Here is a 12011-nt window from a genome sequence, read left to right as displayed (position 1 = left end):
GAGGCTTGTCTAGACAGAGAGTAGTAAGAGAGTGAGTGAAAGTCTCTCAGTCGTGTCCGACCCTTTGCGACCCCATGGACTATACAGTCCATGGAATTCTCCAGGTCAGGATACTGGAGTGGGTAGCCTTTCCCTTCTCCAGGGGATCTTCCCAACCCAGGGATCAAACCCAGGTCTCCCGCATTGCGGGCGGATTCTTAGCCTGCTGAGCCACCAGGGTAGTGAGTAGGTGAATAAAATGATGATGAGAAAAAGGTGGGACCAGACGATGGAGGAGAAGAAAGTGAAGGAGTCCTGGTACCGACTGGTGATGTGTATCCTCTCATTTCATCCCCTCAACAACACGTGTCACAAAGAGGGAGGCGGCGCTCAGAGTCTAGGTAAAGAATCCACCCCAGGGACTCCCCTGGTGGTCCAGTGGCTAAGACTCTGTGCTCCTAATGTGGAGGGCCCGGGTTCAATCCCTGGTCAGGGAACGAGATCCCACATGCTGCAACTAAGACCCAGTACAGTCAAACAAATAAATATTAAAAAAAAAAAAGAGAGAGAATCCACCCCAGCTCTGCCAGACTCCAAGGCCCCTCACAGGAGGACTCCCTTCTCCATCACCCCTTTCCTCCTCTTACATGTGATGAGGGTCTTTGCAAGACATGGTTTGTTCTGAAGGCATCCTCCTTCTCGGTGGAGTGACCGCAGCTCCCAACTCCCCTGCAGCTGAGTCCAAGCCCTGGAATTAGGAAGGGTGTCAAGGTGTCCCCGTGAAGGGCCCACCCTCTGGCCCGCCAGCTGCTCTTCCGCTGGGCTGTCCACACCCACAGACAGGCCTGTCGCTCTTTCACATTGCCTGGCCTCTGCAGTCCCCACCCCTTCCAGCTGGTCCAGACCTTGCCCCTTGTCTGCTGTGTTCTTTTTGCCCTCCAACACTGCGGCTCCCGGAAAGCCCTTCCTGGTGAGCTTAGTAACTGATTGGATGGGAGGCGCCGACAGGAGAGGGAGAGGAGGAGGGTAGACCCCTGTCTGTGCACCAGCCACCTGTGGCCGCTCAAATTTAACAGATCGAAATTCAAAATCGGATCCCTCAGTTGCATCAGCCACATTTCAAGTGCTCAGCAGCACGTGGAGTTAGTGGCATACACGGATTATTTCCATTCTCCTGGAAAGTTCTGTTGGACAGTGCTGGTCTGGAAAGACTCCTAGATTGGGGGCTGGGGTCCCCACAACTAAATGACTCAATGGCACATCCATCTAATGGACATGAGTTTGAGCAAACTCTGGGATTTAGTGAAGGATGGGGAAGCCTGGCGTGCTGCAGTCCATGGGTCGCAAAGAGTCAGACACGACTCAGTGGCTGAACAACACAACTAAGTGGAGGAGTAGGGCTCGTGGGAGTTCAGTTTGGGACACTGAGTTTAAGGGTCCGTAGGACCCCCACGTGGAAAGGTCCAGTAGGAAATCAAAGGTTCCTATCCTTCTCCTCCCCAATCTCCCCTAAACAGGTTTGAAATTCAACTGAGATCCTCTCCTTGGGAATTTCGAGGGCCTTAAGTAAAATCCAATTCTAAATATCCCTAGGAAACCTCTAGAAGGCAGCAGTGCTGAAATGGCACTCAGGGTAGAAGCTGTGTGTGTTTGTAGGGTCTGGGTCTGTGTCTGGTTTGGGTTGGCTCGGGAAGGGAGAAGAAGGTACTAGTAGGCAACAAGAGGGCTGTGTCGGCTGGAGCTGGCCTGACACTGCGAACTCCATTATCTCTTGGAGGAAGAGAGTAGGAAAGCAAGAGTCTGGGGAATCACCGTTTAGACCCTGGGATCATCAGAGCTGAAGTGAATCCTCAGGATAGTCCTGTTTGCATCTTTGTGGGATCCTCGCCATTTATGGGACAATGGGCGCCAAAAAAAAAAAAAATCATTTACTTTTTCTAACTTGGTCCTTCAAAGCCTCTCCTATTTATCCAATAGGATAAACCAGATACTATTGCCCTTCCATGGTTCCCTCCTGACTACTGATCTGAGCTCACCTGTCTTTGAACATGAAGCCCCACACCCCTTCTCTGGTTAGTGCAGAATTCTAGGCGTGGAGCTAAACGCAGACCTCAGGGTGTGAGGAGAAACAAACAGCATCGTGTCCCCTCTTTCCCTCTTCTCGCTCCAGCATGTTCTAGAAGAGACACAACTCCCAGGGGCATTTGGAACTATAAGTTTTGCCCAAGGAGGACGGGCCAGGCAGCCAGCAGGGAGCAGGCAGATGGAACAGCCCACTGAGTGCACCCTGTCCCGGTTCCCAGGGTCCCCACTTACCCAACCAGGGGAGGAAAGACCACCGTCCTGGGCTGCTGGCCAGTGACGGGCTTCACAGCGATGAGAAGGGCGCAGAGAGAAAAACCACAGGGCGCCCCCTGGCGGTTACCCTCAGCCTTGGCTGTTCTCCAGCTAATACCAGGATCAAAGGGCACAGCATGGACATGAGTTTGAGTGAACTCCGGGAGTTGGTGATGGACAGGGAGGCCTGGTGTGCTGTGATTCATGGGGTCGCAAAGAGTTGGACACGACTGAGCGACTGAACTGAACTGGAGGGCATAGCTCAGTCAGTAAAGAATCTGACTGCAATGCAGGGGACCCGGCTTCGATTCCTGGGTGGGGAAGATCTTCTCGAGAATGAAATGGCAGCCCACTCCAGTGTTCTCACCTGGAGAATCCCACAGACAGAGGAGCCTGGCGGGCTGCAGTCCCTGGGATCCTAAGAGTTGACATGACTTAGCAACTAAACCACCACCACCTTGGTTTAGGTTTAACTGGTTTAGGGTGGGGTCAGTTCTGGTTTAAATGCTCAAGGGTAGGGCCAGGTTTTTAAAAAAACTTACATTCCTCCTCACCCTGCACACCTCACCCAGGAGGTCCTAATATGCAGGCTTGATTTATAACCTGTGTTCCAGGGCACAACCCCTTTCAAAGCAGCTCCCGGGGCTCTCTGTGGCAGACTGTGGTTTGTGTGGGGTGAAGTATCCAGGGCCCATAAGGCTGTTACCACGATCCAGAGACCACAGCGTAGGAGACACGTTACTGCCAGCATTGCTAGAAAGGACTCCTGTGCTCAGCATGTACAGGTGTCTTCTGCTCCACGTCTGGAGCAGAGGCTGGTGGCAGCAGCCCACAACAGGGACACTCAAAGGCAGGCCTGCAGTTGTAGCTTCTTAGGGGTTGTGAAACCGCATGACTCAGATCGGGACTTAGACCAACCAGGCCCACTTACAATCCACGGACAGAGGGTGGGTCATCTCTGAAGGTGACAGTGGCCTCAGAATATGGCATAGTTAGTTTTAAGGGCTGGGTAATTTCATAGGCTAATGAGTAGGAGGAGCATTCCAACTATTTGGGGAAGGAGTTGGGGGGATGATTTCCAGGAATTGGGCCTCCACCTGCTCTTTGATGGTTGGCCTCGGAACGTCAGGGTACATCAGGTGGATATGTCACTTAGCTTACTGATGTGTTACCATAAGCCTATATTGAGGCTCAAGGTCTAGTGGAAGTTGGCCCTTCTGCCATCTTGGACCCATTTGGTTTCAATGTTGATGGCATGTCCTCAGGTTATGTCATTCTTTCAAATGTTGTGCCCTGCCCTCTCCCCTCCTGTTTCATTTGGGGTGGAAGATTTTCTCTTCTCTGACAACTGCAAACATCCTTGAGCTGTAGGGGGTTTCCTCGGTAGCTCAGACAGTAAAGAGTCTGCCTGCAATGCAGAAGCCCCAGGTTCCATTCCTGGGTCAGGAAGATCCCCTGGAGAAGGAAATGGTAACCCATTCCAGTATTCTTGCCTGGAAAAATCCCATGGACGGAGGAGCCTGGTGGGCTACAGTCCATGGGATCTCAAAGAGCCAGACACAACTGAGCAACTAACACTTTTTGAGTTGGAGGGGCTGCTCCAGCATCATGAAGAGGGAGAAAGGAGCTGGATAGGATGCCTAGGGTACCCCTACACCCACCCAGAGTCCTGCCCCACCCAACAGTGGGCCAGCCCTAGCAGAGCCAGAGAGGAAACAGAAGCCACTGGCTGCGGGCCTAGGCTGGGTCACACAAGGCTAGTGTGAGCAGTCCCAGCCCTGCTCCAACCAGCAGACCAGACCAGGCAGCTGACGGCAGGAGAGAGCTCCCTGAGCCGCTTCCCAGGAGGAAGTCCCTGCCCAGCGAGCTCCACACAGCTCAGAGAACCGCCCCCGGCCCCCCAGGTGACATCGCCACCCCTCCACCTCCCCGCACCTGCGCTCTGCCTCCCCTTGGTGGGAACTCACACATGCACGTCATACACTCACCACACATGTGCGCGCGCACACACACTCACCCCGTAGTAACACTGCTGGCCCCCATATCCAACCTGGCCCCACAGCTCAGTCCACCTCTCGGGAGTGACTCAGAAACACAGCTTGACTGAAGTCAGATTTGAAACTTGGTCATTTAACTGGGCAGAATGGGGGCGGGGCTGGGGGGACAGGGACCAACGTCCCATGTAGGATCACTCATGAGAAGCTAGAGCAGACCCTCCCGTCCCCCACAAGAGACTGTACAGCAGACCTGGGCGCTGGGACCAGGGCCACCAGGGAGGTGGTCAGTGTAGCAACAGGGGTCTGGCTAGGGCTCTCAACCGGAAGTGGACATTTCCTCTGAACTTTTAGCGCCTGCCCTTCCACAAACACATGCGTCTGTCTGTCCTGACCCTGCCCCAGTCACACAGACGTGAGCTGGGAGGGAGCGCTTCCCTCTTCTCCATGCCTCCACCCTTCTTCAGAGAGAGTTCTAGGATGCAAGTGCTCCTGTGATTTCTGGGCTAAGTGATTAAATGTGGAAAGAATCTGGGAACAAAGAGGGAACTCACTGTGGGGGCTTGAGTCCGGGTGCAGAGAGGAGCAGGCTGGGAGTCTGCTCGAGATACACCTGGAGGTGCATGGATGTCTGCACGGTGCTCCAGGAGGTGGATGATGCTCAGGAAGGCCCCTCTCTGGACCACCAGGTGAAGGGGTGTCCAGCCTGACTTCTCGGCGGCATTGGGGTCAGCCCCACATTTCAGCAGGGTGGACATCACCACCTCTGCCTTGTGGCGGGCAGCCAGGTGCAGGGGGGTCCAGTTCATGCCTCCAGAAGCCCCCACATCTGCCTGGCTCTCAGCCAGCAGGTGGATGTCTCCAGGTGGCCCTTGTAAGCTGCTAGATGCAGAGGTGTCCAGCCCTGCTGGGTCGGCAGCTCCAGGCTGGCCCCATACCTGAGCAGCATCTTGCAGATAAGGTACTTGCCCCTGGCAGCCACAGTGTGCAGTGGGCTGTAGCCGCTCTGGTCGAGGGCATCAGGGGCTGCCCCGCTTTTTAACAGACGTTGGGTGGCTTCACTCCACTGCCAGGTGCAGAGGCATCCTCCGGTTTCTCTGCTGAGCATCCAACTCTGCCCCCTGGGCTGTCGGCTGCTTGACCAGGCTGATGTGGCCAAAGTAGGCGGCCACGTGGAGAGGGGTCTTGTCCTCAGCCTCTCGCAGGTTGGGGTCAGCTTGATGGGAGACCAGAAGTTGGGCCACATTCTCAGGGTTGTTCTGTGCAGCCAGGTGGAGTGGGTCCCACCCCTCGTGCTCCTGGACATCCACGCGGGCCCCCTGGTCCAGAAGCAGAGGAGCAGAGTGGTCATCCCCATTTTGGGCTGCAAAGTGCAAGGGGGCCCAGCCGTCCTCATCTGCCAGGTTGGCATCGGTGCCATGCTCCAGGAGCAGAGCACAGAGGTCAGCTTGTTGGTCCTGGGCAGTGATAAGGAAGGGCATGTAGCCGCAGGCTGTCTGGCAGTCCACGTCCACCTCCTGAGCCAGCAGCAGCCTTACTCCCTCCAGGGGGCCCCGGGCTACCAGGAAGTGGACGGGGTGGCCTTGTTCTCATAGAGGCACACCTGCTCATCGCTAGGGACCAGGCTCTCACTGTCTGAGAGACGCAGGACCTGCTTCAAATAGTCTCCTGAGTCTGCTGGGAGGAAGACGAGATTGAGAAAAGGACCTCTGACTTTGTCCAGGGGTCATCTCAGCCATCCCCCTATCTCCTGGAAGTACCATCCAGGAACAGAGTTTCCTGGATGGGGTGAGTGTGGGTTCTTTCCCTAGATCCCGGATCTTTACGCAGGCTCCACCACCCTAGACAGCAGCTGAGTGTGGCAGTTCTTCCTGTAAGGATGAGGCAGAAAGAGGCCGGTCGGAAGTAAACCCTGACTCCACCCCTTAGCACCGCATGCTCTGTCTCTTTGAGCCTAGCGGTCCTGATCCTTAAGAAGGACACGAACAATGCCTACCTTGTGCTACTTCACTACACTATGTGAAGACAAATCCTATAGGTAAGAACTTCTGGAGAAGTGCCCGGCAGAAACTAAATAAATGCAAATTGAAGATAAATTTGCGGTGGCATTCTGTGATGTGAACTCCTCCCGAGGCGCTCAGGGACCCATTTCTTCCTGCTTTACCCAGTGGTGTATTAGAATTAAAAGCAACAATTTCCAAAAAAAAAAAAAAAACCCACAAATATATGAAAATCACTGCCCAAGAGATTCTGAGTCAATTATTCTAGGGTGGCTCAGGCATCGGGTACTCTTTCATTCCCTCAAGAAATTCCATTATGCCACCAGGACTGAAAACTGATGTTCCCCTTTCCTGGGCCAGGGAGGGAGCAGTCCAGCCTCAAAAGAACACAGTCCTGAAGGGGAAGCAGAGCCAGGCCCCCCAGGGGCACAGGCATTTCTGTAGCTCAGGGCCGGGTACCCAGAGAGGGAACAGAGACTCCAGACCTGGGGAGGAGGGTAGGCCAGGGAGGATGGCAGAGGATATGGTTTGAGTCTCCTTTCTTCTCCGCTGTGTGTTCTGGGGTTCCAGCTAAGACCTGTCTGGACTCACCGCTGTCTGTTGAGTTCAGCTGATCAGTCCTGTCCGACTCTTTGTGATCCCATGGACCACAGCACGCGAGGCGTCCCTGTCTATCACCAACTTCGGGAGTTCACCCAAACTCATGTCCATTGAGTTTGTGATGCCACCCAACCATCTCATCCTCTGTCGTCCCCTTCTCCTGCTCCCAATCTTTCCCAGCGTCAGGTCTTTTCAAATGAGTCAGCTCGTCGCATCAGGTGGCCAAAGTGTTGGAGCTTCAGCTTCAGCATCAGTCCTTCCAATGAACACTCAGGACTGATCTTGCAGTCCAAGGGCCTCTCAGGAGTCTGTTAGCTCCTGGCAGACCTCCTCAATGACCTGGGGAACCGAAAGACAGGGGTAGATCAGATGAGCTCAGGGCGATTCTGGTCTATGCCAGCCTCGCCTCCTCCCTTCGCCTCTCAGGACTCTCCTCCCACCCTTTGCCAGGAGACCCCTCTTCGCTCATGCCCGCCACCAGCTGTGTCTAGGGGGAGGCCCTGCCCAAGAAAGAGTGGCCCAGGGCCTCGGCTGCCCCCTGGGCCACAGGGAAGGCAGGGTGGTGGCCCTGTGGGTTCAGCCCGGAGCCCCGCACTAGCTCACGGCTGGTTCCCCGGTGAGGAGGGTAAGGACGGCGGAGCAGGGATGACGCTGCCGGGCAGGGGGCAAAGCGGGGCGAGCCGCGGGCGCCCTCTGCAGGACGGGCCCCGTTTAACCCCACACACGTCAGGGAAGGCATGTCCTTTTCCGGGGTGGCCGCGGCCACCACCAGCCCTCGGAGCACCCTCGAACAAACTGGGGAACGGAATCACTGAGCGACTGCGCGGCTGGGCCAGCAGAGCACGCGCTGAGTCTGGTCCCCTCCTGCCCCTCAGCCAGCGGCCTCGCGGAGCGCGCACACCTGCGCATCCTCAGTGCCCGCCAGAGGCCCCGCCCCGCCGCGCACGTTCTCACCTCCCGGGCTGGCGCGCTGCGCAGGACCCCTTCCCGGCCAAGGCCTCACTCTCACGGTGGGCCACCGGACTCTGGAGCAGCGAAAGCAGCATGTCTGTCTCCGCTACGATGTCTGCTCCAAGAAACAGTGTAGTGTAGTGTAATGTTAGACGCTCAGTCGTGTCCGACTCTTTGCAACCCCATGGATTGTAGCCCGCCAGGCTCCTCTGTCCAGGCAGGAATACTGGACTGGGTAGCCATCTCCTTCTTCAGAGGATCTTCCCAACCCAGGGATCGAACCCGGGTCTTCTGCATTGCAGGCAGATTGTTTACTATCTGAGCTACAGGGAAGTCCCCAAGAAATAGGGACACAGCGAAAGAAGCCACAGGTTGGCCTGCAGTTCTTCCCCATTGTCCCCTGTATCTCCTCCCAAAACCCAGCCTCGGGCCCTGCCTTGGAGGGTGTGTGTGTGTGTGTGTGTGCGCGCGCTTTGCTTCAGTCATGTCTGACTCTTTGAGACTCTATGGACTGTAGTGTGTGTGTGTGTGTGTGTAGTGTGTGTGTGTGTGTGTGTGTGTGTATGCAAGCTTTGCTTCAGTCATGTCTGACTCTTTGAGACTCTATGGACTGTAGCCTACCAGGATCCTCTGTCCACGGGATTCTCCAGGCAAGGATATTGGAGTGGGTTACCATGTCCTCCTCTAGGAGATCTTCCTGGCCCAGGAATCAAACCCACGTCTCGTATGTCTCTTGCATTGGCAGGCAAGTTCTTTACTACTAATGCCACCTGGGAAGCCCTTTGAGGGTAGACCTTTTCCATAAAACACAAGGGCAAGTCTAGGTAATCTCTAAGATGTTCACACTTACACACAAGTGTGCATTTACATCATCCCTAGAGGAGTGGATGATCGCAACATCCATCCAAGCCTGTGAGCTTATGGTCTGGGAACATTTTACAAATGAGGACGCTGCAGCCTGACAGGACCCAGGCCGACTGGAGACTCAGAAGCAGCAGAGCCAGGCCCAGTTAGCTTCTGGCAATGTGTACCTTCCCACAGAGTACACGTTAAGCCAGAGACCAGACCACCGTCCTCAGCTCCCCTGGCCCCTCTGCCATCCCCCACCCCCCACCACACCATGGTGCAGACTCTGCCCTAGTGCCATGCAGGGCTCGCCCTGTGGGTATTGGGAGTGGCCTGGGGCTTCGGTCATCTCTCCTGGCCCATGGGCACCCCAGCTCTCCCATCTGCGTCTAGGTCAGTCTGGTGAGAACCTGGAAAGCAGGGCCTCTTCTTGGGCCCCTGGTCCCAGCAGCGCCTCATCAGGTCCACCATCTGCTGGGACTCATCTGAGACAGGCTGCAGGGAGGGCCGCACGCCTGTGGCCACTTGGATGATGAAGGTCATGATGTTGAAGCCTGTGAGAGGAAGCCCAGACTGTGCGGGCGAGGGCAGGCAGGGGCAGAGGGGCTGGGTGGGAGGCTGGGGCTCTGCCCATGCATACAGCAGGGGCTCCATAAATGCACAGTGAGTTAATACCTACATTGCAGGCTGACTTGAGGCTTAGATTTGAGCAGCCGGGTCTCTGTACCAGCTCCAGATCCTCCCAGGCCAAGACTGGCCGTGGCCCCTCACTGTGAGTCTTTGCTGTCCAAAGGCAGCTGGACTGACTGGCAGGCCTAGTTACAGGCTTTGGTTTTGAATTTTGCTGGATTATCCAAGTTCCCTGACAGTCTGTTTACCTGATATCGTGGCAGGGCTGGGGGTGGGAGAGACAGGAAAGAATATTTTGAAGCAAAGGAATCAGAGGCAGAAAGCATGGTCTGGGCTGAAGTTTGCCCTTTCTTTCACTGACGTGTGAGCCCTAGAAACAGGGGAGGAAGGTAAGAGGGTGAGGTCCCCACATAAAGCTGCACCTGCCCCGCCCCCACCAACTCCCAGCCTCCCACAGTCCCTTCAAGGTCCCCATCTGACGGCACCACTGCCACCTGCTACCTGAACACGGCTTCTTCTGAGTGAGGATCTCCCAGATCACGATCCCGAAGCTGCAGACAGGGCAAGTGTGCCCTGAGTGACTTCCTTGGATATCCAGCCAGGCAGGCCCCGTGGACCACAAAATCCCAGGCAGAGCCTCTCTGGCCGGGGTCCCACCGCACTCCTCCTCCTCCTACGTGGGCAGGGCGGGGGCCGATGTCACCCCTGTCCTGCCCTCTGCGCCTTGGGGTCCAGGCAGCATGGTGACAACAAGCTGCTTGCTGGGTATGTGGCCTGGAGCCCCGCCTCCAGCTCAACTGTACACGTCGTATTTGGACCCTGGACCCTTGTTACTCTCCAGGAACATCTCAGGGGGGATGTAGCTGAGGGTGCCCTGCAGAGCTGACCTCTTGATGCACCACATCCAGGTCGACTGTTCCATCCTCTTGGACAGGCCAAAGTCTGAAACCTGGAAGGAAGCCCAGGGTGGGGATGGGAGGGCAATACGGTCTTGCCTCCAGAAAGCTGCCTGAGTTCCTCATCCGTCCTGCCTTCCTATTTTCCAGTGGTGTGTAGCCACTGAGAGCACAGGCTCTCTCCCATAGCCACCATGGACAACAGGAGGACCTCGGACAAGTTACCTTCTCAGAGCCTTCATTTCCTTATCTATAAAATAGGAATAATACCAGAGCTAAACTTGTAGTGCTATTATGAGCATAAATGAGGAAATATACAAAAAGCACTTAGAGCAGTGCCTGGTGCACAATGAGTACTTGGTAGGCGTGGCCATTACCCAAAGGACTTGTGGATAAAGCTGCTGCCTTTGGTGAGCTTCTGTTCATCCCACTTCCACGGGCCCCGAAGCATTGACACCATGTATATTGATCCCACACTCTGCTTCCATCCATCGATTCCTTCATATACCAATTGCCAATTCACTGAATTCCAGCTAGGCTGGGTACTGAGAATCAGGCAGCAGATAAGAAGGATGAAACCAGGACTTCCCTGGTGGTCCAGTGGTTGAGAATCCACCTTCCAATGCAGGGGACACGAACTTAATCTCTGATTGGGGAACCAAGATCCCACATGCTGTGGGGAAACTAAGCCCACGAGCTGCAACTACTGAGCCTGTGTGCTCTAGAGCCCGTGGTCCCCAACGAGAAGCCCACATGCCACAGCTAAACAAAGCCCCCCGCGCCACAACGAAGAGCCCACAAACCACAATGAAGACACAATGTGGCCAGAAAACCAATTTCTTCTATGAAAGATGAACCCCCCACACCCATTACTCTCCTGAATGGTTATTCAAATAGGGAGTGGAGTCACTAATGAGACAGTTTCATACATGACTATATACTTACAATTGGGGTTAGCAATGTGGAGACAGAGAGTGAGGATATATAACAGAGGCATGCGGGGGTGGATCAGGGAAAACTTCCCTGAGGAGGTGTTATTTAAGCTGAGAGCTGAAAGATGAGTAGGCCTTTGCTAGACAAGGAGGGACTGGGGGAACAGTGTTCTTGACAGTGGAAACAAACAGTGCCAAAGTTCCAGGGCGGAAATGAAAGTGTAACGTGTCTTAGGAACTGGAAAAAAAAAAGGTCATCATTGCCCCTCTTAAAAACATCGCACTTACACACATCCTTACTTGAATCAAAGAATGGGATAGAGATGATTCTGTCCACATTAGAAATGGAAGACTGAGGTCCAAAGAGGGTTATTGTAGGCATCCTGATATGCAGTTTCATGCACCAAATTTCACTATGCATCCATTTGTTTTAGGTGAGATCCCTGCCGTTAGTATTTGTCCATGAAGGGAGCTGCTTAGAACTCTTTGACAGGCCAAACAGGCAGTAGATAATTCACCTTATGTGGAGAAGACTCTGGAGTGACAGGGGACAGACAGGGTCCTCACCTTGACATGCAGGCAGCTGTCTAGGAGGATGTTGCCTGGCTTGAGGTCCAGGTGGTGCAGCGGTGGCTTAATGCCATGGAGGAAGTTCTTGGCCAGGCTGGTCTCATGGATGGTGCGGACCTTGAGCTGCCAGCCGAGGCTGTGAGTGGGAAGTATCTTCTCCAGGGAGCTGTTGGCCATGAACTCCATCACAACACCCAGGGGCTGCCTACAAACCCCACAGATGGACACCATGTGCTGAAATTTGATCTCCATTTTGGCTGCTTCTTCAGTGAGGTG

At 54.8% G+C, this 12011-nt stretch overlaps 1 protein-coding gene across 1 annotated transcript in view; it reads right to left on the bottom strand.

Moving 5' to 3' along the window:
* Positions 1-12011, bottom strand: part of ANKK1 (ankyrin repeat and kinase domain containing 1) — a gene marked incomplete at its 5' end in the record, with an annotated part of 19150 nt that extends 7139 nt beyond the window's left edge. The window contains 10 exon segments of the mRNA XM_088843371.1: positions 4865-5169; positions 5172-5371; positions 5373-5883; positions 5886-5987; positions 7514-7695; positions 7865-7976; positions 9118-9261; positions 9839-9910; positions 10136-10286; positions 11733-12011. Coding sequence (XP_088699497.1) covers positions 4865-5169; positions 5172-5371; positions 5373-5883; positions 5886-5987; positions 7514-7695; positions 7865-7976; positions 9118-9261; positions 9839-9910; positions 10136-10286; positions 11733-12011 — 2058 coding nt within the window.

This window comes from Moschus berezovskii, chromosome 14 (genome assembly GCF_049115385.1).
Source record: "Moschus berezovskii isolate FMDL1 chromosome 14, NW_MosBer_1.0, whole genome shotgun sequence".
Taxonomy (NCBI): domain Eukaryota; kingdom Metazoa; phylum Chordata; class Mammalia; order Artiodactyla; family Moschidae; genus Moschus; species Moschus berezovskii.
Note: the sequence above shows the minus strand (reverse complement) of the source record. Positions and strands in the feature narration are given on the sequence as shown.